The sequence below is a fragment of the Camelus ferus genome, chromosome 1 (genome assembly GCF_009834535.1).
Source record: "Camelus ferus isolate YT-003-E chromosome 1, BCGSAC_Cfer_1.0, whole genome shotgun sequence".
In the NCBI taxonomy this organism is placed as follows: domain Eukaryota; kingdom Metazoa; phylum Chordata; class Mammalia; order Artiodactyla; family Camelidae; genus Camelus; species Camelus ferus.
The window spans coordinates 77,572,672-77,597,238 of NC_045696.1; the positions used below are offsets into that span (position 1 = coordinate 77,572,672).

The following is a 24,567-nucleotide window of genomic DNA, read 5'->3' on the forward strand; positions in this document are numbered from 1 at the left end:
TGAAGATTTGCATGTGAGCTTTTTTTCTTTTGTGCTATAAGGCAGGTTTGAATAATATTTTACAAGTAAGGTTTGAAATGACTTTACAAGATTTATTTTGGAGATTAAAGGTGTGTATCATATGGGAATTGGTGGCTGGAAGGTTGTCTTATTGAAAGAATGAAAGAAGTCACACAGGTGTTGCAACATGAGAAAGCATGGTGTGAATGGGAAAATTCAGGACATTCAATGTGGCTGGAGTTTAAGACATGAGAGGGAGACGAGGCCAGCATGGAGGAAGAGGTGGGAGTGAGAGTCCACCAGGAAAGATCTTGGGTATTATCCTAAGACATTAGGGCTTTATGCTGAATATGATGGAAAACCACCATGACTTCTATATTGTGAAGGAAATCTGTTCAGTCTGTACCATATGTAAGTAAGTCACTTTAAGTATTTATAATGTCAAATGGCATCTAAACTAATAAGCATTCTGGAGGTTGATCTTCCCACAAAAACCACAGTATCAAATGGTAATTTTTGCTGAAGTTGAGAAAAAAAAAAAAGACTTCAAAGCAGAGAAGTATGGGAATGCCCTGTCTCTTCTCTCCTGTGGGACCCCACACACAGCTCCCCTCTTCGGTAATGCTGTTCTTCTTCTTTTCCCCCGAAGGACTTCTATTCACTCTCCAGACTCAACTTAAGCACTTTCCCTTGAGAAACCTTTCTTAAAGCATCTACAAGATTTAATTATTTTTACTCTCTGCTCTCTTACCACCTTATTTAGGCCTCTAAGACTTAAGGCTTTGCTACTGCTATGTGTTTGCATGTCTTCTACTCTCGTAGCTCTGCCTTACAGCTAGTCATTTTGTTATCAAGTGTAGGAAAATCACACTCCAGTCATTTCGGATTACAGTAGATGATGTGATTAAGTGACACCCATAGACTAAGGGGAGAGAAATCAAGGGATCTTGATACACGTGTGTGAGTGAGTTAGGTATGCTCACTCATTCAAAGAAGAATTGAGAGCCATTTGGAGATTAAAGTAGCCGTGATCTGTGTGGACTCGGTCCCATGCCCACCCACCTACCTCCTCCCCTGTAATGCCAGGGCTGGAAGCAGAAATTCACATTTCAGAGCCTCTCATGTAGCCCTGTTCCCATTTGATCTGCCAAGGACAGGCACTTAAAGAGAGTAAAAGTCAAAAAAGTTGGAAGATTGTTTTTCCGGCTTCCAGTAGGGGAGGTAGGGGAAGTACAGGATCCCAGACTTCTGATCAACACTGTGGTGGGTCCACCAGCAGCAGTAACAAAGTTCCCGGGAGTGTGAGTAGAATGTTGGCTCCTGGGCCATCTCAGGTTTCCTCCTTCGTGCGTTTCTAGCTCTAAGGTCAGTAGCAGTTTCCTGCAGTTACCTGATCTGAGAAATAGTACCTAAAATTTACCTTTTTGTTATAGTAGTCATTTTCCTGTTTGAATATTCCCTTCACTTGAAATCCTTATAATGTCTAGTGCAGTGCAGGGAAGGGGAAGTGCTGGGTAGGATGGTGGCAGTAGAGCTGGAGAAATGTGTAAGTCTGGGCTATATTTTGCAGCAGAACCAACACAACTTGCTGATAGACTGGATGTAGGAAGTGAGAGAAATAAAAGGATCAAAGATGATTCCTGTTTTTTAGTTAGAGATGCCCGCGTATTTACTAACATGAGGAAGACTTGAAGAGGACAAATTGGGCAGTGAGACAGGTATGTAGCCTGAACATATGGTGCCTTTAAGCTGTCCCTGCCCTGTCAATATCCTTGCAACAAACGACACTCTCCATGAGTCCCTCTGAATCGAATATTGCCATTAGTTAAACTGAAGTGTAATATTTTGTTCGGCTGTGAAATGCTAGAAGGTGAAGCTGTGCTCATCATCTTTGTGTATCTAGCACTTAATACAGTGCCTGGCCTAGAACAGACTCTTTGTAATCATTTGCTGAATGAATAGATGAGTGAAATCTACCGTATCATGCAAATAGAGATCCTTTTGGGTGATAAAGAACTGACAATTTTTAGAGCAAATTCAAGGAAACAAAACTCCTCCGCAGTATAGCTGATAGAAATGCTGTTACTTGGTGTTAGAACTTGGCACAAACTGCAAAGCAAAATGGTCCAATATAAGAACTGTATACATGAGAAAAAAATGGAAGGCAAAGGAGAGAAGGATGATAAAGTCGTGCAGAATGTTCCCTCAACAAGGCTTCCTCCTGTTTTGTTGTCATACACATTACATAAAGATAATTCATTAACAATACATACAGATAACTAATTTATTTTACATATTTAAAATATGTATCTTATAACAAAACACAGTATGGCAATGATTTTCACCTGTATTTAATATATTTTAAATGAGCATTTTAAATATTACCATTTCACGGTACATACTCATTGTATTTGTGAATCAGAAAATAGTTCTTAAAAGAAACCTTCATTTCATAGTACTAGGTTTTCAATTATGTGCAAATATTTAAGCAACCAAAATATAAAATATTCATTTATATTCTTAATGGATGTAGTCCAATCCATTTTTTTGGTCACACCAGATCACAACATACTTTCCTAAGTAAGCTGCATATTGAGTCTTGTGAATAATACATAAAAAGTTGTAAAATAAATTGAAATCACAATTGGGCTGAATATAGAAAGCGCTAGATTCCTGATGGGCATCCAAACGTTACAGAAATTAGACATTCAACACTTTATAGTAATTAAGAAACTACAGACACATGCCTCTAAATCAGTCATTCAGAATCATTCACAGCAAATGAGTCATTCAAAATCAATCATAACAAGTTCACTGACAAAGAATTTCTATACAATGAAAATATTTCCAAATCACAGATAATAATCTAATTACTTTGAACAATATTCAACACTAATAACAGTTCAGTGCAATTTAGTAATGAGGACACCCCTTGAGAGAGATTTGTTTTTTAATCAAAGCAAATTTAATTGGAGAGATTGTGTTCCAAATTTGGTCCCAAGTTAACTAATAAATCTTCTGCTCATCACCATTCTTTATTTTAGGGCTAGAATTTTTATTACACAACTGAGAAATTTTATTCATTGTAAAATTTCATGTATCTAATAAATATTGTCATACTGCTGACACAGCTTAAAAAAAATCCATGGTGTATCTCACCATTCCAAACACATGTGAAATTCTTATCAATGATGTGCCGATTTTTCTAGGTGTCTATAAAAGTAAATTAGCTCTTCAGAATGTCTTAGAAAGCTTTTTCTTTTCTGAATACAATTCTATTCATATTCTCCATGTAGCAAGTTTGAATGTGGAGGATGTATTTGCCATTAAACCTTTCTGTGTGAAATGTAAATACAAAATCACCTAGTAGAGTCCTAGCTCAGCTTCTAAATGGAATTACTTGAAACATCTTTGGACTTTAATTATGTGAGCTCCACTTAACCATCTGCGCATTTGATTCCTGGAGACAACTTGCGATAGTGTAGTAAAATGTTGTTTCTCACTAAACAGATACAGCAAACTTGTCTTTATAGAGTAATAGCATTTTTTTCTGACTTTCAGACTAAGGTGGTCCATTTGCAGCAGCTTAATATAAAGGTAAACAAATTATTAATATTAATAAAACGTTATCACATATACTGAAGGCATGATTCAAAAATGGCTAAGAATTTCAAAAGATAAAACATACTCCAAGGAATGTCCACCTGCATCGTTAATATATTTCATAAAGATTCTTTGAAGAAATTGCAGTTATACTTACTGAGCAGGCCAGATAATTAAATAATTATACATTTTGATTGAAAAATATATGGAGTTCATTAAAATAGAGACTCCAACTCCAGTTCTCTAGCTAGGCTTCTGTTCAGATGCCAAGTTTGTACTTTAATTAGAACAAAAGACCGCCATTAACTTCAGTACAACATGATAATTCATACTAATGATTGTGTATTAATCTCTTGAGCTTGCTGGCATATAGCGCACGACATATGGCATAGTGCAGGCACCTGTGTGGTCCTTTTGGGACTGAGGTGGTACATACTAATTAGCCCCTGGAAAATAAAACCTGCTTCCTTCTGAGAAAAGCTACCCCAGTGCTTATTGGCTTAAGACATCAAAGGCATTGGACGGAATACTGTTAGGCTCTGTCTACACTCAAACGGATGCTTTGTCTAGATGTAGGCGTTGAATCAACTGCAATTAACTGAGTTAATTCTTGACAGACCCTGCTCGAGAAATTAGAGTAGCCAGGCTTTTCTTTGGCCTCAATGATTGGATTTTGGCTAAAAAATCCAAATTATCATTTTGATTACAGAAAATGGCGTAACTATGTAATTCAAATACAAAATAATCTAACCAGGGCCCATGAAAATTTGCAGGAGCGTCTTTTTCTTGAATGCTGCCTGAAAATGCTTCAGTTTAACCGTTTGCTTTCCAAGTTCAGGTACAATCTGAATATGAGAGCATAAATGTCTTTAAGAAATACACCATCTCAAGATCAGCAAGGTCTCAAGATTCTTGGTGGTCCCAGGAATGCTAATGGCATTTCAGTGTATATCTTTGAAGGATAATAGAAAGGTATTATGGAAATGAAATGATTAACATTTGGCTGATTAACAGATAAATGTATATGGAGATGAACAGAACTTAAAATTATTTTCTGAGAGTTAAAAAAACAAAACAAAACAAAAAAAAACCCTAATCCCATTGCTAGAGTCCATCTAGAAAGAGAAAACAAAACCGAATGGACATGGTGGTGACCAAAAAGGGCTACGTTAAAAAAAAATTCTTTTGCAACTCCCCTTTTAAATTTACCCCACTTGAAGCTCTAAACTGCATGAAACAAACCCACTTAAGTGAAAAGTATTTACACTTAATCGGGTGCTTAGAAATCTGTGAAGCTGAAGATCTTCCAGAGTAGCAGATTCTAATGAGGCTTTTTTAAGCTAGCAATTTAAACTCATGCAGGAAATACAGATCCATGAGGGCAGCTGGGCAGAATATTTCTTTGCTCTAATAGCACATCGTTTGTTTTCTCTCCTGGGTTTCATCTGTGCTTCTGTGATAGAACTGTTAATGCTGCTGATGTCTCCTTTGGAATATATGACCCATTTCCCTTCTGTCCAACACATGGACTGGCAGTTTAAAATAATTCCTTTCTATTGAGGGAATGTGAGGCCAGGGCACATTTAAATAGCCCTTTAAACCAATGAGATGACAATGGGCTACCTTCAGAGAATGCTTAATTTTTAGAGTAATTAATTACACATACCACAGGATGTCTCAGGAGAACATGTTTGGCTGGGTCTACCACGTATGAAAATAATTAAGTTTTTCACTTGAGGCAAAGATGCTGATTCATCATTGGACAGATGGTCACAAATCATCTATTTTATTTTTGCATCACTTATCTTTCCAATGGGGGAACCTTCAGTTAGTTATTCTGAGTTACGAGAATGGGATAAAACTGGTTGTAAATCCCAGCACCTGTTCTTTTTTATTCCCCCCCCCCCCCCCCGGCCCCAGTGAAATTGTATGGGCATTATGAGGAAGAATTTATGAGACACGTAGCTTCTGGTCTGTTTTGCATAATCTTACATCTAGTTGGCATGGTGCTCTACAGTGGTATACTTATTTTTGTGATGTGCACACAGATACTGTCTAATTTATCTACGATGTACACCACCGTTGGGGTGGACAACCGTCGTGAGCAATGATGTAGTTTGTTTCTTCCAACGCCTCCATTAAACCAGTGAAGTGGCAGATGACACAGTTGTGCAAAAATACATGAGAGTTGTCGATTATATCACTTTCTGTAACCAAAAGATTTCTTCTGACACTTTCTGCAGCACTCAGTGTGAAGAACCTGGGTCTGGTCCCCAGAGGGCCCAGCAGAGACACGTGCGTTGACCCCTCTTTATTAGCTGTGGAACTTTGGACAAGTCACTCAACCAGGTTTCCCCCTTTTCAAAAATGGGTTATCATAAGGATTCACTCAGGAAGAAAAAAAACAAATAGGTTAAAAAGTCTAGAACAGCGCCTGACACGTAGCAGGCACAGGTGTTCGCTGTGTCTGTATCCTTTATTGAGAGACAGAATGGTTCCTGTTTTTTTTTTAACCGTGCCATTAATAGCAAAGCTGTAGGTATCTCTTATTATTGTGACTCTTCAAGTTCTTTAGATATACTGCCAACTAATGTTTTCTCAGGACCCAGGATTAACGTAGATGAGAAATTCTTAAACATCAGTGTACATAGGGATCATCGGGGAAAGCTTGCTGAAGGTCAAGAATCTTAGACTTCCTTCCCCAAAATCCACATTTGGAGGAGTGCTGATTTAACGTAGGGCTAACATGTCCTCTCAGAAGAGCATTTTCCTCAGTGCTGTCCTTCCTGACTGCGGGTGCCACGTGGAGACTCTCTCCACCTCCCTCAAGTACCCAGTCTGTGTGCCCTTTGCGTGGTTCCCCTGGGACAGTCATGTGTGTTAGGTATAGTCAGAGAATGAACTCGTCCTTAACTTAAGAAGCAGTGATTGCAGCCCACACAGCATCTGATTCAATGGCTGGTTACATAGAATGTACTGGAAAATATTTATAACCCTATTACCCCCGAGAAAGTGTGAGATACTCTGCATGAGAAAGCAAAGAGGCTTAAATTCTAGCAGCACTTTTGTTACCAGCTGGGGTAACTCTACCCCAGTTCCTGAATCACTTTGTCTTCAGTTGCTGCATCTGACGGGGGCACTGACGCTTTCCCTCCCTGAATGTGACCTTCCGGGGCTTAGACCAGGATGTCTCAGGCTTCCCTTTGACTCTGGAATCTGTACTTTTTCACAGAGGGCAGCATCCCATGTGTACCTTGCCTATACTCAAAACTGCAGTGGTGCACATCTGCCACATTTTCTTTGGAGAATAACCATTTCTGATTCATTATGTCCTGGTACACTATTATGCACGAAGGATTATGAGACGTACCAGGCACCCAGATATCTCAGCAACAAATTAAACCTACTACCAACTTACTGAAAACACATGTTAACTTGCATAGGATTTTATTTACTTGGATCTATTAAGGAAAAATTAAAATCATAGAAATTTGAAGAAACCCTGAGTTAATCAGACTATAGCAGTAACGTTCCTCATTAAGAGGTTTGTTGCAGTCAGAGATATAGAGCAGCATTTGTAGACTTGTGGACGTCCGTTTCAATTCAGTTTCTTCACATAATCTCTTAAACAGTCTAATAAAAACATGTTAGTCCATAGTTAACTTCAGTTTTCAAATAGAAAATACCATATCATTTAGAAGTTAAAAACACAGAATAGTGAGGTTTCGATCCGTGCAGTGTGGTTTAGCTAAAAGTACACAACCTTCAAACAAACGTACATTTTGTGCTCTTTCAACACTATTAACAAATGAAGAGACTGAACTGACCTAGGATTTTGTCCCAAAAGGATAAACTACCACACTGATGATTATTTGTCTTAGTTTTTAATTCAATTCCAAAGGAAGAACTGGAAGGAACACATTGAACCTTGATTCAGTATTTCAGCTCCTTTGGTACAAGGTATCCTATTATTTGACCTGACAGGCATCTATATGTGTATTCCTCCTATGTCTTTTCTGCTGTTTCTGTGGAGCAAGAGAGGCCAGTGATGTTGAGGCATGTGGGGGCTTGGTTCTTTAGCCCTTTGCTGTAGACATTGCTCCACATGGCAAATACTTTCAAACAAACATTAACATACATTGGTTAAGAAATCTGTGTTGTAAGGTAGTTGCATTTCTTATGTAAAATATGTGCACACAGGCAGTTCAGATGGAAACACATTCCTGCCTGAATTATAGAGCTAATTGCCTCAATTCTCTTCTTTGCCTTAAGCGTATGAACATTACTTATGGTAGGAACAGCTGACCCTTATAAATCAATTAATCAAAACTGATGAATTCTTTCCCCACATTCTTAGTTTTCCTTTAAACAATGATTACGTTCATGTTCATCCATAAGAAGTGAAGACTTTGACATCTGGGCAGTGTCTGTGAAGTTGCTCTGGAGGTGTATGGTGGGAACGTGGGTTTGAATGTTGTGTTAGGCAGAGAAATAATTCACATGAGATGGTCTGAGGATGTCTCCTAAGGGGAACTGCTTTATCCAATACCAAATCAATTTTTAAAGGTAAGCTAAAAGTTTAAATTGCCACCTAGTAGAATTCTGGGGTCTTGGGGAAGAGAGGATACTAAGGCCACTCGATGACAATGTCAGTAGACAAGCTGCATTTTCAACATAAGAAAAAAACTGAAGTGTGGGAAAGACACACTCTTACAGTAACACCATATTTTCTGCATAAAAGTAGAAGCATGAATATTTTCTATGTTGTCATCTCAGTCACAATTAAGGATAAAGATGGGAAAAATATCCAGTTTCTTTGTAGACTTAAGGAGGTTTTCGTTGATCAATACAACTATTTTGTTCATAGTAAGTCTTTTTGTTGGCAGAAATAGGAATTTGATGCTTTTTCAGATATTTCGGGATTTTTCAAAGAAAAAATTTGCTACTTTCCTGTGAAAATTACATGGTATTCTGTGAAAACTGCCTTGCAGCAAGTTCAAGAAAAGTACACGAAGGGGGAGAGGTGATGTGCGATGCTTTCATTTTAGAGTAGCTCTGTTTCAGTGCTTCCAACGGAAATGACACAGGAGGAAATAAGAGACGTTTCCTCCTGCATAAGATATACATCACTCCTGAAATTTTTATAGAATCAACTGAGACAAATCAGGGGCTTCAAAGCTACTCAGCTTATGAGTTGTTAGGGGAAAAAAAATTTACATTTAAATTGCTCTGTGCAGCTACCTTGAGATTTTCCCCTGGAATGTTTATGGCTCTTTTTTTCATTAATACTTTAAAAAAATACAATTTCATAACCAGTGTATTACTACATCTAGTTGTGTTATGAACAGGCACTTCATTTCATAAAATAGACACATTCAAAGTGGTTTTGGTCAACCAGTCACTCCGTCGGAATACTTGTTCTTCATGTTGAATACTTAATAGTGAAGTTAATCTGAAACCATGTCAACTGGCCACTTCTATGACAGAGACTAGGTCATTAAAGCTCTAACATAGGGAATAATTTCTGTTTCTATGTGTTTTACCCATAGGAGCAAAGATTGTCTAAAACATCTTGGAAATTTTCCCCCCAAATATTTTTATATATATATATATAAAAATACAGCAGATTTCTTTTTAATAGATAAATCTTAACTATTATTTCAATAACTTGCTTTTGCATAATCAGAAAGATAGATATGAAGAAAAATATTAAATGTGCAAAATGCTCTTTTTACATGTATATTAAAAAAATACAAAGTAAGAATAACTTTATGCTTATATAAAAAGTCATTGGGGGGAAAAAGTCTTTAATGTCAGAAAATCTGGTCAGATTAGAACTTTCGCTTGAGGAACTGTAAACAAACTTTTTAAAATGCTGAGAGTTTTCTCAGTTCTTTCCAACTAAGACACTCTCGAACACATCGAGTCCTGCTTTGAAGTAAAGCTGAGCTGCACTGATGCTGTTCAGCACCTCTGACACAGCTTCTTGAAGGGTCTCATTTGATGCAAGTGACTTGCAGTGCTCCCAAGCCTCCAGGAGTATTGAAAACTGGCTTGTCTTCCCATCAAGGTGATACAGGATATTTCTAAAAAAGAAATACAGAAGGAGGAAGTGTTTTATGCAGTGCTATTTTCATATCAAACGTCATAAAGATATTTCCAAGAAACAGTGACGTTTGTAATAAGTGAAGAAATTATAAAAATACAGTATTATCATTTTTGGCCTCTATGAATGGATATAGACATTTACCATCAAAAGTTCCCTATAGTGATGAGAGAGAAGGAGAGGAGGAGATTGTATGTACCTCTTGATGGAATTACACAATACTATCTATGAAAAAAAGTAGTTTTGCTAAAAAAAAAAAAAAAGTTGAATCTGAATCTGATGAGGCTTCTCAATCTAATGTCTAATAAATAATGAGGGAAAGAAAAATACATAAATTATACTATGGTTTTGTCATCAGCAACATACTGTGGGAAATTCTATAGGACAAATGATCCAGTTTATTCAAAAAATAAATTGCAGTAAGAAATAAGGAGGAGCCTCCAGACTAGGATTTCTCAGCCTTGCATTATTGACACTGGGCGGTAGAGCAGGCAGGGAGCGGGTGGGGGGATAATTGTTCATTGTGGCCGCGGTCCTGTGCATTGTAGCATGTTTAGCAGTATCCCTGACCTCCACCCACTCGATACCAGTAGCATCCCGTCCTTGAGTTGTCTGTGAGATGGGGCTGCTGTCGTAGAATACCATAGACTGGTGGCTTAAACAACAAATATTTATTTCTCACAGTTCTGAAGGCTGTAATTCCATGAGCAGGGTGCCAGCGTGGTTAGATTCTTGGTGAGAGGTCGCTTCCTAGTTATAGTCTGACAAGGTCTTGTGCATGCACACAGAGTGATCTGTGACTTCTCTTCTTTTTCATAAGGACATTAGTCCCGTCAAGAGGACCCCACCTGCATGACCTAATCTAACCTGCGTTACTTCCCAAAGGCCCATCTCCAAATACTATCCCATTGAGGTTAGGATTTTAACATATGCATTTTGGGAGAACACAAACGTTCAGTCCATAGCTGTTGTGAAAACCAAAAATGTCTCCAGACTGCCAGAATGGTCCCTTACAGGACAAAATTGCCCCCAGTTGAGTATAGCTGCTTTAGACCAAACAAAACATATCAACCAGTCACAAAGTATAGACTTGACTAGGTCTGTTCTCAAACAAAAAAATGAAATGTCGTACAAAACTGAATACTAATTAAAGACTTACTAAGAAGTTGTTAACATTTTGGGTATGATAATGATATCAGTACGATTTCAAAGTGTCCTTCTAGAAATACATACAGTAATATTTGCAAGTGAAATGCTATTTATTATATTTGCTTCAAAATATTTAGAAGGAAAAAGGGTGGAGATATGGACAGTGCAAGTAGAACAAGACCGACTATTAATTAATAATTGTTGAAATTGGGTAGTGGATTCATTATACTGTTCTCTCCCTTTGTATATGTTTGACATCTAGATGTCTTCTCCGAAGTGTAGAGTGTGTAATAAGATGCTACCTTGAAATGTATCCAAATATCCGAGGAAGAGGAATTTGGCCTTGGGCATGTCTAAAGAGGTTCCTTTTATTCACTGATTGATAGAAGGAGGTACATTTTGGGAGAACACTATGGATCATTGCATCGTTTGACTTATTTCCAACCCAAACTAGCTGAAATAGCTGAAATGTTATGGTCTAATAAGAGAGGCAGCTGTGTAAATAATTAAAATATAGTTGTCTAATTGTCATATTAGACGTGTAAGGTCTAGTGATAACAGACGACAGACTGCTGCTGGCAAAGTTCAGAAAAAAGTTTATAATGGAGAATATTTCAGCTTTATCTTGAAGGATGATGGGAATTGCCAGTTACTGGGGTTTTGGAAAGGAGACAAGCTAGAAAGTGGAGACAGCACCCTATGCAGGAGGAATAGCACGGGCAGGGTATGGATTTGTAAAACAGCTTGGTGTCCTCCGTGCATCATTACCAGTGTTTCTCTATGACCACAGTGCAAGGCCAGAGACGGAAGCTTTGGGAGAAGAGCTGGGAGAGCAAAAGTCATGACCATGTCATGCATGGTCTTCCCTATCAGGCTAAGGAGGTTACAGTTTTTCTCGGGCAATAGGAAACTAATGAAAGTTTTTAACCAAGTAAGAAAGGTTATTAGATTGTATTTTGGAATAATTACTTTGGTTGTAATATAAAGCCTAGAGAACTGCTCAGTCCAGATGAAAAGTGACAAAGATGTGAGTTACACAATGGTAGTTAAGTTTGAGAAAATGGAGCAAGGGCCACAGTACAAGATTTAATTAACTTACATGTTTCCCTAGCACCAACCTCATTTTTATATAGAGTTCTGGGCCATCATTTCCCATCTTATCAAGGCTCCACTACCTCAACTGCTCCCGAACTTCCCACTCTGTATTCTGTGGTGGTGAATGGGCACTGAAATTTACCTAATTGCTCATGCCAGAACCCTGCAAGTCACTCCTTTTCCTTAAATATCCAACTGCTTTCTGCAGATACTTAGTTCTTTTCTTCTCTGTTGTGGGACCCTGATCCCTATATTTCAAGATACACTACGGTATTATTGCTTTACATGTCAGGGGTGAGAGATACCTTGCCTCTTCAGCAGATTTCATTCTGCGTTGTGAACATAGGAGGTCTTGCATTATGCCTCTATTTAATTGACTTAAATTTTTATCAGGCTTTGTTCAGTGACAAGAATTTAGTAGACCCTCTAATGTCAGTATAAATGACCTCAATTCAGGTTCTTTTGCATTTTAAGCATCAACTAACTTAAAAATAGCAGATTTTGGGGTCAACTATTATCAGTTGATAATAGTACCTGTTGGGTGGCAGTGGGACAGAAGATCCTTGAATTCAGAGATTACTTCAATATTTTTTTTTTCACAATGTATTATTTGAAATGGGAACTATATCTAATAATCCAATATCCTTGATCTTTGTTCCTGTGAGTACACTTGACATTAAATGAATTAAAAGAGCAGTGCAAGGAAGATACTTCTTTATATTCCAAATATTCTTGAAAGCAGGTATAACCTGTGCATTAAGAAACACATATTCCCTGGCTACAGAAGGGAGAAAAACATCTTCCAAATGGAGTGGCAAGTGGGTCACGAGCAGTGCTTTGGCTGTGAGCGGTACTCTGAGAAAAAATGTGGATCTACTTTTACAAGAACAGTCCTTGAAATAGGGACTTCTCTTCTGCTATCTCCACAGTATTAATAAGGTTAAAGAGATGTTCAGAAGAAGCCACCGCACTATGTTAAAACAATCCTATAAGCAATTATATATAAATACACATAAATACAAGTATACATGTGTTTTTTTTAACTTCAAGGATAGTCAGTTACAATGCATTAATTTCTGGTGTACAGCACAATGTCCCCAGTCATGCATATACATACATATATTTGTTTTCATATTCTTTTTCATTAAAGATTATTATAAGATATTGAATATAATTCCCTGTGCTATACGGAAGAAACTTTTTTTAAAATCTATTTTTATATATAATGGCTAACATTTGCAAGTCTCAAACTCCCAATTTATTCCTTCCCATCCCCTTTCCCCAGTAACCATAAGATTGTTTATGATGTCTGTGAGTCTGTTTCTGTTTTGTAGATGAGTTCATTAGTGTCCTTTTCTTCCTTTTTTTAGATTCCACATGTGAGTGATATATGGTATTTTTCTTTCTCTTTCTGGCTTACTTCACTTAGAATGACAATCTCTAGGTCCATCCATGTTGCTGCAAATGGCATTATTTTATTCCTTTTTATAGCTGAGTAGTATTCCATTCTACAAATATACCACAACTTCTTTAGTAATCTGTCAGTGGACATTTAGGTTGCTTCCATGTACACATGTGTTTTTATGTGTAAAAGTTAAGTTTTTATTGTATCAAAATGACTCAAACAAAACAGAATTAGCAAAACACCTAATGAGAGTTTCAGTAAATATTATAATATTTATATTTTATATCATTAAAGGAGGAGGAGAGTGGTAAAATAAACCATAATACAAAGAAACCTTGATACAAACATGGAATTTTCCCAAATGAAGGTGAAACTGCCTCAGATAATCACATGTATTTGCCTACAGAAGCTGTAAAAAAGTTACTTTCATGTTAACCTAGTCCCTAATTGCCATAAAAAAGGAGTGGGTTTTTGGTGTCAGGATATCTATCAAATATGTTTAAATTTACAGTGAACCATTTGAAAAGATAGATAGGTAGATAGATAAACACTGATTTAATATTTAAGGTGTTTTGAGGATAAAAACAGTTTTAAATACATTTGAATTATTCAATCACTTAAAGTATTTGTGGACAATTTATACTGTTTTATCATTAAGAATAACAAAATTAGTATAACAATATTTAATCATCTTTCATAACATTTATAGTTTTGAGTTCTCTCCCTCTAGTTCATCAATTTCATATTTAATTATAAATCATTTCTTGGCAAATAATACTTCTAGAACTTAAGAGTGTAAAAATAATTTCAAAAGCTGTACCAAATACTTCCATTCCTTGAGGACATACTGCTCAGTGTGCTGAAAAACAAAAATATTATAATCATTGTTATCCAGAACTGCCCCTTTAAATGACTTGAGTTGTAACCAGTGTAATTAATACATTATGGGGAGCATGATTTTGGGAGCTGTTATAGTGACTTTTCTGGCTATGTAAACCCCCCTGGCATGAAATACATTGCCATATACATATTCTATGGTTATTAAATGTTAAATATTATTAATATTCTATTTAATGATAAGATATTAATAAAACATGCTCATAAAAGTTACAGGATTAATCCCTCAATGACAACTCATTTAAGCATGAGCACAATCTCGAATATACTGATGTAAAACCTCAGCCATAACTGGTACAAAATAATCTAGAAAAGAGATAATGTGGAAGAATAAAAATACACCCTAAAATGAGTGTTCAGGTCTAAAGCACAAGACACACAATTACTGTCTTTTTTTTTAAACTGGAAAGCAATACGTAAATTTCTTAAAGACCAGTGCAGTGGAGTCTGCAGTGTGCCAACATTTGCTTTTCCTAACTAGTAAGCAACACAGTAATACTTTTATAATGACTGTAAACAAGCCATGTGAATAGAAATGGATTCTTTTTTGGTTCGTGAAATTGTACAAGGAGCTAAACACATTTTCCATATGCTACATGATTCAAGTAGTAGGCTGTGGCAAGCTATTATGTAAGATAAACACTCATATCCATTTCTACTCAAATTGGATACAAATCAGCTTAAAACTATAGATACTTAAGATTCTGGGTGAAGATTAGTGACTGGGACTCTTTCATCATAATTTAAGAGAAAAATCTTCATTTGGGATAGTTGCTGATGTAACTTAAGTCACTTGATCTTTGTTATAATAGAATTTTTTGTTTTTACCTTGATAGATTGCTGTACCTTAAAAGCAAATTGAGGATGACAAAAATACCTTTAAATTTTCATGAGGAGGATAATTTCTCCTACGGTTTTCAGAAGTAGCTTATCTTTTACTAGTTCTCTTTGGTGTACTAAAAACCACTTAGCTTCCTGCTTACGGAAAACAAATTTCTGTAGAGCCCCTTTCCAAAAAAGTATCGTATTATTTTAGTTTTAATATTTGAATGGAAGACAAAAAACCCAGCCAGGTTTTTACATTTTATCACATTTGTTTACATATACTTATTAGTTCTGAGAACTTCCTTACCTGTTCAGTCAATAACCCCAAGTACCCTGGGATCATCCCTGGGGAGCAAAAAACTACTATTGTTCCAATTTTTAATATGCAAATGATTCTCGCCTTTGAAAATATTTCACTTAGATCAGTGTTTCTGATGGGAGCTTCTAAGCCAAAAGATCTTTGTATTCCCATGTTATGTGACCAAAATTCAACCTCAGTTAAATGGAGTTAAAAGATGTCATCAATATATACTGTATCGGAATACTCAAATATGTCTCACCTTCTCAGTGACAGAATTGTGTTTTTCAGATGAGGACAGACTAGGAATTGACAAATAGGCAGTCAAAAGGGACATGTCAGGCAGGAAAAAAGGGTGGAAAGAAAGTGAGAAAACACCCTTGAAGAGATTCCATGTCAAGAATCTGTTCTTTATAACCACAAGGAATCACACTCCTCTCTGAACTGTTGCTGCTCTTAGATATCCCTGCTTTAGTTCGATTCAGAAAAATTTGCTGGCAGAAAGAATAGACTGTGTTATTAATTCAATAAATTACCATTCTATTTGCATACACACAACATGTATCTCAGTATGGCATGCAGAGACATCAGACCTAATTAAAATATTATTTAATTGAAATCATTTTAGTAGTTACCGTGTTTAAAATAACATTAATTCTACCCTCATGCCTATCTTCTCTCATCTGTAACAATTTGGATCTTATAAATGTAATTCATACAGTCATCGTGACCCACACACAACACAAAGAGACTACTAAAAGGAAAGTGTAATACATTATTGATGACACTAATGAAATTACAACACACATCACTCATTTTAATGGGTCTGTCTCAATGACACATCACGGTGACCAGGAAAGAACAGCGCCAAACTCAGAAACCTAATTAATAACTCCCGGCAGCATCAGTGAAGGAGATGAAGCATCTTTACTCAACTGACAAATCTTTTCCACTCAGTTAAAGAGAAGGAAAACTGAAGAAAATGAATTTTGAAACAAAGGCATCTAAAGTTTTCATGAGTCATTTCCTGGTGTGTGAATTAGCAAATTAACAATGGAAACAATGCCTCTCTTTCAAATGTTCCTTCTTGGATTCATAAATGGGTGAAGGATGCCACCCATTCTAAATTTTAATTAATATTCATTATACCCCACGTTGAGGAATTCCTAAGTGAAATCACACTAAATCATAAGTCATGCCTTTGAAAACTGACTGGGTATACATCCTGAACATCGAGAGAAAAGGTCAGCTCAGTTCCTTACAGTTGTTGCTAACTCTTTTTCATGATTATACTAACTGTACTATAGGGATAGTTAACGGTGGATTATTGTATTTTAATCAACATTAGAAAAGATTATTTGACTTTGATATTATGTCCATGAGAATTCACAAAATACATGGCTGTACTCTATAGTACAGATGTCCACTCAGCTAAATTTGAATGTGGTCTAAACTAGCAAAAGCAGAATAAGACTTAAGACCATTATTGTTGTTGTCAAGCCATCAACTCACTCTGCAGACACCTAAGGCAGAAAGATGTATGATAGATTGTTTGCAAAAATGGTGACAATTACTCTCCTCCCTGTCTGCAGGCTACCTCAAAATAGAATTTGGCAATTCTTCCAATCAAGAGGTGGGATGGAACACACATTCCCCTATGTGCTGAATCGGGTTTGGCCTTAATGAATGTGATATATATGGTGAGCTCATGCCTCAGAGTTTCTGGCGTGTTTCATGTCTTCCTCTGGAACCCTGCCAAGCCCCCATGTGAAAATCCTGGGTTAGCCTTCCGGGAAAAGAGAACACACAGAGCAGAGGGGAGCTGTTCTGCTGAGGCCTTCCTGTATTAGCTAGTCCCAAGCCAAGCAGGCAGCAGACGCACTGGCTGCAGACAAACACAGTCAGGAGATGACAGATCCCAGCCTGGCCCAGGCCAGAAGAAGTGTCTAGCTCAGGCCTGCCTAATGGCCATGTTGAGTAGTTATTTTAAGCCACTAAATTTTGAGTGACTTTGGAGCAGTGGATAACAGACGTAACTCGGTAGTGTTTTTCTTCCCCGTTGGAAAGGAAGGGCTCATGTTGCTATAGGCATCACGTCTCTTATTTCCTGTGAGTACCACTGACAGAGCACAATGTATGATGTGCATTTGACAGTTCTTTAAATGACTGGCTGAATTCAGAAGACACTTGTGGAAAACTGTGCCCAACAGTCCTCGTAAGTAATTTAATTACAAAGTGAAGATATCTGTGTTGATACATTAGGAGCTTTAAAATCTGTATGGACTGCCAAGTGGGATTTTTCCACTGAACAAAAAATGTTAGTTAACCAATCCAGCATATGGTTTGTTTGTTTCTTTTAAATATAGATCGTCTTACTGAGTTATGGCCCAAGAAATGGAAAAAATGATTCTGTTTCCAGTACAATTACATTTAAAATAGAACAAAGACGAGTAGAGAGAGTAAACAATTCTATTCTAGACTTCTCGGTCCATCTAACTACATTGTTTCTCGAGAAGTTTCCTGAGAAAGATGATTTTTTTTTTAAGAATATTTAAGGAAGGTGATCTCTGAGCGACACAGTTTGTGATGGTCTATCAGCAAAGAAAAATTAGATTTCTGCACTCAAAACGATTCCATTGAATCAAAATGGGAGACAGAAATCAGACAAGATTAAAACAATCCTTAGCATCTTCTAAAATTTGGAGATGGTGATACAGTTAACCATGATTTTTCATACTCGTTCAATTGGTTTTTTTTGTTTTGTTCTTATTTCAGTTTCATCCTTGCAGTTTTCTTTCCATTGTACCTCTGAATATATGGATGACCTACATTTCAATATTTGTATAACTTTTCTTTCTTACTTGGAGCTCATTTCTCTTAGTATTTCAGCAGTTAGGGCCTGTCACCCTCCAAGGACAATTTCATCTGAATACCCTACCGGCACTTGTCAATTAACATAGGATGCATTTCCTTCAATCCAGACCTCCAAATATTTGCACCTGTGTTTTCTCCATTACTCTTTCCTTACCTTCATTACCTTTAGTGAACAATAATGCTGAGGCCACAAAACCAAACAAAATGAGTAATTCATTTTTTATTCCAGTAATGAAAAAGGTGTGAACTATTTGCTTTAGAAAGCTCACTCTAAAGGCAAAATTTATAACGTAGGCTCTGTCTATTTAAACAAGGTGAGTGAGTGAGCCAATATTGATCTTCCTGCCTCACTTTGCTCAACAGTCCTTATTAAACTTCTAATATGAGGAGGTCACTGTGTTAGGTGCTCAGGGATAGCAAAGAGAAGTTTACGGTCTATGTTGAAAGCCAAGCATATAATCAATAATTTAAATTATTAACTTATTTTCCATATAAAGCACTTAGAATATTATATGGTATGAAATTATTTAATTTTATATTTTACAATAATTTTCACTTTATTCTGTGTATATGTATATATGTATAGATATGTATAGATACATAGTTAGAAAATACTGTTTTGTTATGTAAACAAAGAATGCTGCCTGCCATTCTACTTCCACAAGGGTCAAGCCATCAATCACTGCAGTTGCCCACTGACAATGCACCTTGAGGGGAATTCAGGATGGAGAAAAACACAAAGCATTCTGTGCTTTAGATACTGTCCCTAGATAGTTAAGATGCATATCTAAAGAATAATTTCAGTGTACCCAGATTCTTGCATCTTCCCATACGCATACATGCACTAAAATCATTAACTTGAGATGTCTGTTCTTTGTGATTAGCAAAATCTTTTGATGTTCAACTACCTTTTTTCCCAAGGAGGGGGGGGACCTCATATATATAGTGGCTCCTCCCTTATCGCTCTGGAACACATGCCTCAGAGCTATCTGAGAGGCGGTCTCCTGAGTTATAGTCCTCAGTAAGGTCCCTTGATAAAACTTAACTCACAAATTTTACGTTGTGCATTTTCTCGTTCAGTTGACAGCTTTCAGTGGTTTTGTGTTTCTTGTCTTCCTAACTACATCATACCCTTCATGTTCTATAACATTTATCACACTGTGTACTCTTTATGGGCATGTAATAAATACAAAGTCTATAAATATTCTATGTGACATTCAGCATATGCCTTACAGTTTGGAGAAAAAGCTCCAGGAGTCTGTCCTAATGCTATGTATATAACTTGATTCATCTGATTTCAGTTGTCATAATACTGATTCAGATAATAGTCCTAATTAAGTCAGCATAAGGTAATTCTTTAATCAAATATATTATTTTAGTAATGGGCATATGACCAGATCTTGGCAATAAAATTTGAAGGAATATTTTTTTTTGGAGGCTTCTAAGAGCAGTAGTATCTTGCATTTCTGAGAGAACAACCAAAAGCTAACCCTTTCTCCCCTTTGGAATATATACAGTATGGATATGAAATCTGTAAATCCTACGTTTTGTTTCTACCTTGAAATGATACCATGTAAGGCAGAGCTGAGAGACAGAGAGAAACTTACTCCTTGGTGATATGATAGAAATGCTAAATCAAACCAACCTAGAATCCATTCTTCCTCTTGACTTTCAATTATGTGAGTCTACTATTTTACTCTGTAAGCCAACTTGAGTAGTTTTTGGCAACACTCAATCAAATGTATCCATGTAGACAATTTTATTGACTATGTAGTTATTAAAAACAGATCTATATATTTCTTAATAACTATAATGAGCTTATCTGATCAAAATAATTTAGATAATTCATTAAGTTGACATTTGAAAATGGCTGCCTTAAGGTAATAAATGAATGGTTTCTCTTGAATAGCAAGTATATTATTCAAGATAATCTGCAAACTTCAAAATCAACAGAACATTAAAATGTTTGCTTAATTTTAGCCAGAAGAAATACATAAGTATTAAGTTGATTGATTGATCTATTCAAACCATGAATGTTGAATCACAAAGGTTGAAGGTATTTAATGAAGGAATGCCTTACGGTAAAATTACTCACAAACAGTAGAAAGATAACCTTTCACATTTTACAGAATTGTTAAACTTGTTACTAAACATCCATTTTGAAAGTGTGACAATAAAGAATCCTTTCTTTAGCCAAGTAAATTTGCTCACAGTTTACTGGTGCATTACTATCTGTAAGTATTTTCGCTACCATAATGGTTTATGCCAGTAAACAAATGGATCACTATATAATTTACTGTGAAAATTTTAAAAATTAAAATAATCTGATTTTGAAATACTTAAAAATTTTCAAACTACAAGTACCAGATAGGCAAATTTCTATTATGTTGAAGCTGATCATAAAAAATCCACCTAGATTGTGAGTAAATAGTAGAAATGTTAGTTCTTTGCTCTGGGAACCCTAAAAGAAGATGTATTCATCTGTACTCTCAGCCATGGGTGTCAGAGGGTTGAAGTGGTTCTGCAGATACTCGACTCAAAGAAGATACACATTTGGTTGTACAGGTCAAAAATTACCTATTTAAGAAAAAAGCATACTTATTGAATGTGTGTACATATGTAAATACTACATATACATATACATGTAATAGTTTACAGTAGCGATGAAAAACACTGAGAACAAGGCAGTAACCAAGGGAAGCCGAGTATCACAAGAATACCACCAAGATTTTGCTATAGAAACATGTTTAGGGCATTGATGTTTCCGACACTCCCACCGCCACCACTTCATCAAAAATACTTCTCCAGCGTGGCAGCGTTGCTCTCTCTTCACCTTTGTGCCACCATTGCCAGAATCTTGATCCACAACTAGCATGAATAATCTTGAACTGCCTCTACATCTTTGCCTCACTTCTTTCAGACATAACATCCTGGGAGAGCTCATCCAGTTGACTGAACTGAGGTCATGTGCTTGTACCTCAACTTAGGAACAAAATGCCTAGATTCTCACCTTCTGTGGGGAGGTAAGCCCAGCTTTCCACCAGGCTCACAGGGACTTCCCTTCATAGGGGAAAGAAATTTTGATATCAGGCAGATTTTTAAAAAAATTTTAAAACAGCAACCCAATAAACATCTACTACACTAATGATGGGAAGGAAAACTCTATTTCAATAGGGTTGTCTTGGAATTACCATCTAGATTGCTGCCCTACTGCATTGCAGTTTTTTCCCTTTTATTAAATGTCAGCTTTTCACCATTAAGTATGATAGCTGCGGCATTGTCATATATGGCCTTTATTATGTTGAGGTATGTTCCATCTGTGCCCACTTTGAGTTTTTATCATAAGTGAATGTTGAATTTTATCAGGAGCTTTTTCTGCATCTACTGAGATGACCATGTTTTTTATTCTTCAATTTGTTGATGTGGTGTATGTATCACATTGATTGATTTGTGGGTATTGAAAAATGCTTGCATCCCTGGGATAAATCCCACTTGATCATGGTGTTTGATCATTTTAATGCATTTTTGGAGTCGATTTGCTAGTATTTTGTTGAGGATTTTTGCATCTATATTCATAAGGGATAGTGATCTGTATTTTTCTTTTTTGGGATATCTTTGGTTTTGGCATCAGGGTGATGGTGGCCTTATAGAACTAATCAGATTATACATCTGAAGTATGTGTAGCTTACTGTACAGAAATTAGACCAGAATAGAGTTGTTTTTAAAAAATAAAAAGCAGTCTCTGAAAAAAATGTTAGCAAGTGCTCTAAAATATGGCAGCAGTGTTTAGCAAATTGAGTGTGTATAAGAATAACGTGAGAAATTTAAAAACTGCTCAGGGGATTCAGATGCAATGTGTCTGGGATGACTTTTAGGAGTATATATTTTTTCCCCTGCTCTCATGCTTAAACCTATTGGGAAACATTCATATATACTTAGAAATTCCCTCTGGTGAGTTTTGTATTTACCAAGAGGTCTTGGTTTGTTCCCAAACTTGTCTGTTCTAGTGGCATGTTATTAAGTACAAAATTACATGATTTATTTAACATTATATTTATATTAAGTGTGAAAGAAACTTATTCCTGTGAAAATGAACCTCAGTGCTTTGGGAATCCAGCTACTGACTCTGACAGGTACTAATGCGAGCATAGGTTTCTTATAGTCTGGATGAACTAGTGCGCAAATTTGATGAATTTCAGAAAGGAGCTCAACTATTCATGTTCATGCTTTGCCAAGGCAAACTTTGTTGATTCTCTTCAGTGCAACCATGGCATGTGGCTAATGGCTTCATTATATACCATTTGATGGATACTTGTCTCTCCTTAGACAGAACTCAAAAGCAGAGAGTTTCTTGTTCATTGTGCATTTCTCCAGGTTTCTAAGAAGTAGATATGGAATATATTTAATGGCATAAATTAATAATGGTGTTAATAATAACTGCTAATATTTTGTGAGCATTTAATATATTGTAGGGAGTATGCCACCCAAACATGCTGCTTTGTTTTTTGGCTTTTTTCTTTGTGTGTGTGTGTGTGTGTGTGTGTGTGTGTGTGTGTGTATTTTTTTTTTTTTTTAAGTATAGTCAGGTTACAACATTGTGTCAGTTTCTGGTGTACAGCACAATACTTCAGTCATACATGAACATACATATATTCATTTTCATATTCTTTTTCACCATGAGTTACCACAAGGTATCGAATATAGTTCCCAGTGATATACAGCATGAACTTGTTCTTTATCTATATATCAGTTAGTATCTGAAATCTGTAACTCCCAATTTATTGTAAATGTATAACTTCCCCCTCCATTCCTCCCCCCGTAACCTCTATGAGAGTCTGTTTCTGTTTTGCAAATAAGTTCGTTTGTCTTTTTTTTTTTTCCAGATTCCACATATGTGATATCATGTTGTATTTTTCTTTGTTTTTCTGGCTTATTTCACTTAGAATGAGAATCTCTAGTTCCATTCATGTTGCTGCAAATGGCATTATTATTCTTTTTTATGGCTGAGTAGTTTTCCATTGTATAAATATACTAAAACTTACTTATCCAGTCATCTGTCAGTGCACATTTATGTTGTTTCTATGTCTTGGTTATTGTATATAGTGCTGCTATGAACATTCGGGTGCATGTATCTCTTTGAATTAAGGTTCCTTCTGGATATACGCCCAGAAGTGGGACTAGTGGATCATATGGTAAGTCTGTATTTCATCTTCTGAGGAATCTCCATACTGTTTTCCATTAACAGCTGCAGCAAACTACATTCCCACCAACAGTGTAGGAGGGTTCCCCTTTCTCCACAGCATCTGCAGCATTTATCATTTGTGGACTTCTAAATGATGGCCATTCTGACTGGTGTGAGGTGATATCTCATTGTACTTTTGATTCGCATTTCTCTGATAATTAGTGATATTGAGCATTTTTTCATGTGTTTATTGGCCATTTGTATGTCTTCATTGGAGAATTGCTCTTTAGGTCTTCTGCCCATTTTTGGATTAGGTTCTTTGTTTTTTTCTTACTAAGTTGTATGAGCTGTTTATACATTCTGGAAATTAAGCCCTTGTCAGCCTCATCTTTTGCAAATATTTTCTCCCATTCCTGTAGGTTGTCTTTTTGCTTTGCTTATGGTTTCCTTTGCTGGGCAAAAGCTTCTAAGTTTAATGAGGTCCCATTTTTTTATTTTTGCTTTTATTTCTATTGCCTGGGTAGACGCCCTAGGAGAACATTGCTGATATTTATGTCAGATAATGTTTTGCCTATGTTTTCTTTTGAGAGGTTATAGTGTCTTGTCTTATGTTCAAGTCTTTAAGCCATTTTGAGTTGATTTCTGTGTATGGTGTGAGGGAGTGTTTTAACTTCATTGATTTATATGCAGCTGTCCAGTTTTCCCAACACCATTTGCTGAAGAGACTGCCTTTACTCTATTGTATGTTCTTGCCTCCTTTGTCAAAGAGTAATTGATCAAACGTTTGGATTTATTTCTGGGCTCCCTGTTCTGTTCCATTGATCCATATGTCTGTTTTTTTACTAATACCATGCTGTTTTAATTACTGTAGCTCTATAGTATTGAAGACAACTGAGAAGCTATATACAGAAGAAGTCTGTATCCTCCCCCAACCATTAATTACTGGAGATGAATCTAGACTCTTATCAGCCCACAGACACCACCAAGAGGAATCAACTTAACAAATACTACTAAAACAATTCTCATCATCCTTTAGTTTCCTTCATGTTATTTCCCTTCGCTTGGTTTACTACCCTTGGAAGTCTAAAACCCCTTTTCAGGGGGTCTTGTCACTTCTCTAAAAATTCATTACT

At 36.4% G+C, this 24,567-nt stretch overlaps 1 protein-coding gene and 1 long non-coding RNA gene across 12 annotated transcripts in view; one reads left to right on the top strand and one right to left on the bottom strand.

Annotated features, from left to right (window-relative positions):
• Positions 1–24,567, top strand: part of LOC116665017 — a 471,111-nt gene that overhangs the window by 429,888 nt on the left and 16,656 nt on the right. The gene's annotated exons all lie outside the window — the stretch shown is intronic.
• Positions 2,336–24,567, bottom strand: part of NAALADL2 (N-acetylated alpha-linked acidic dipeptidase like 2) — a 1,180,690-nt gene continuing 1,158,458 nt past the window's right edge. For 9 of the 11 annotated variants that reach the window (XM_032484091.1, XM_032484056.1, XM_032484093.1 and 6 more), the window contains one exon: positions 2,336–9,689. In XM_032484091.1, coding sequence (XP_032339982.1) covers positions 9,491–9,689 — 199 coding nt within the window. In that variant the 3' untranslated portion in view covers positions 2,336–9,490. Of the gene's footprint in view, positions 9,690–13,903; positions 14,218–24,567 lie in introns of those variants that run through there. The other 2 variants (XM_032484097.1, XM_032484110.1) reach the window with 2 other exon arrangements.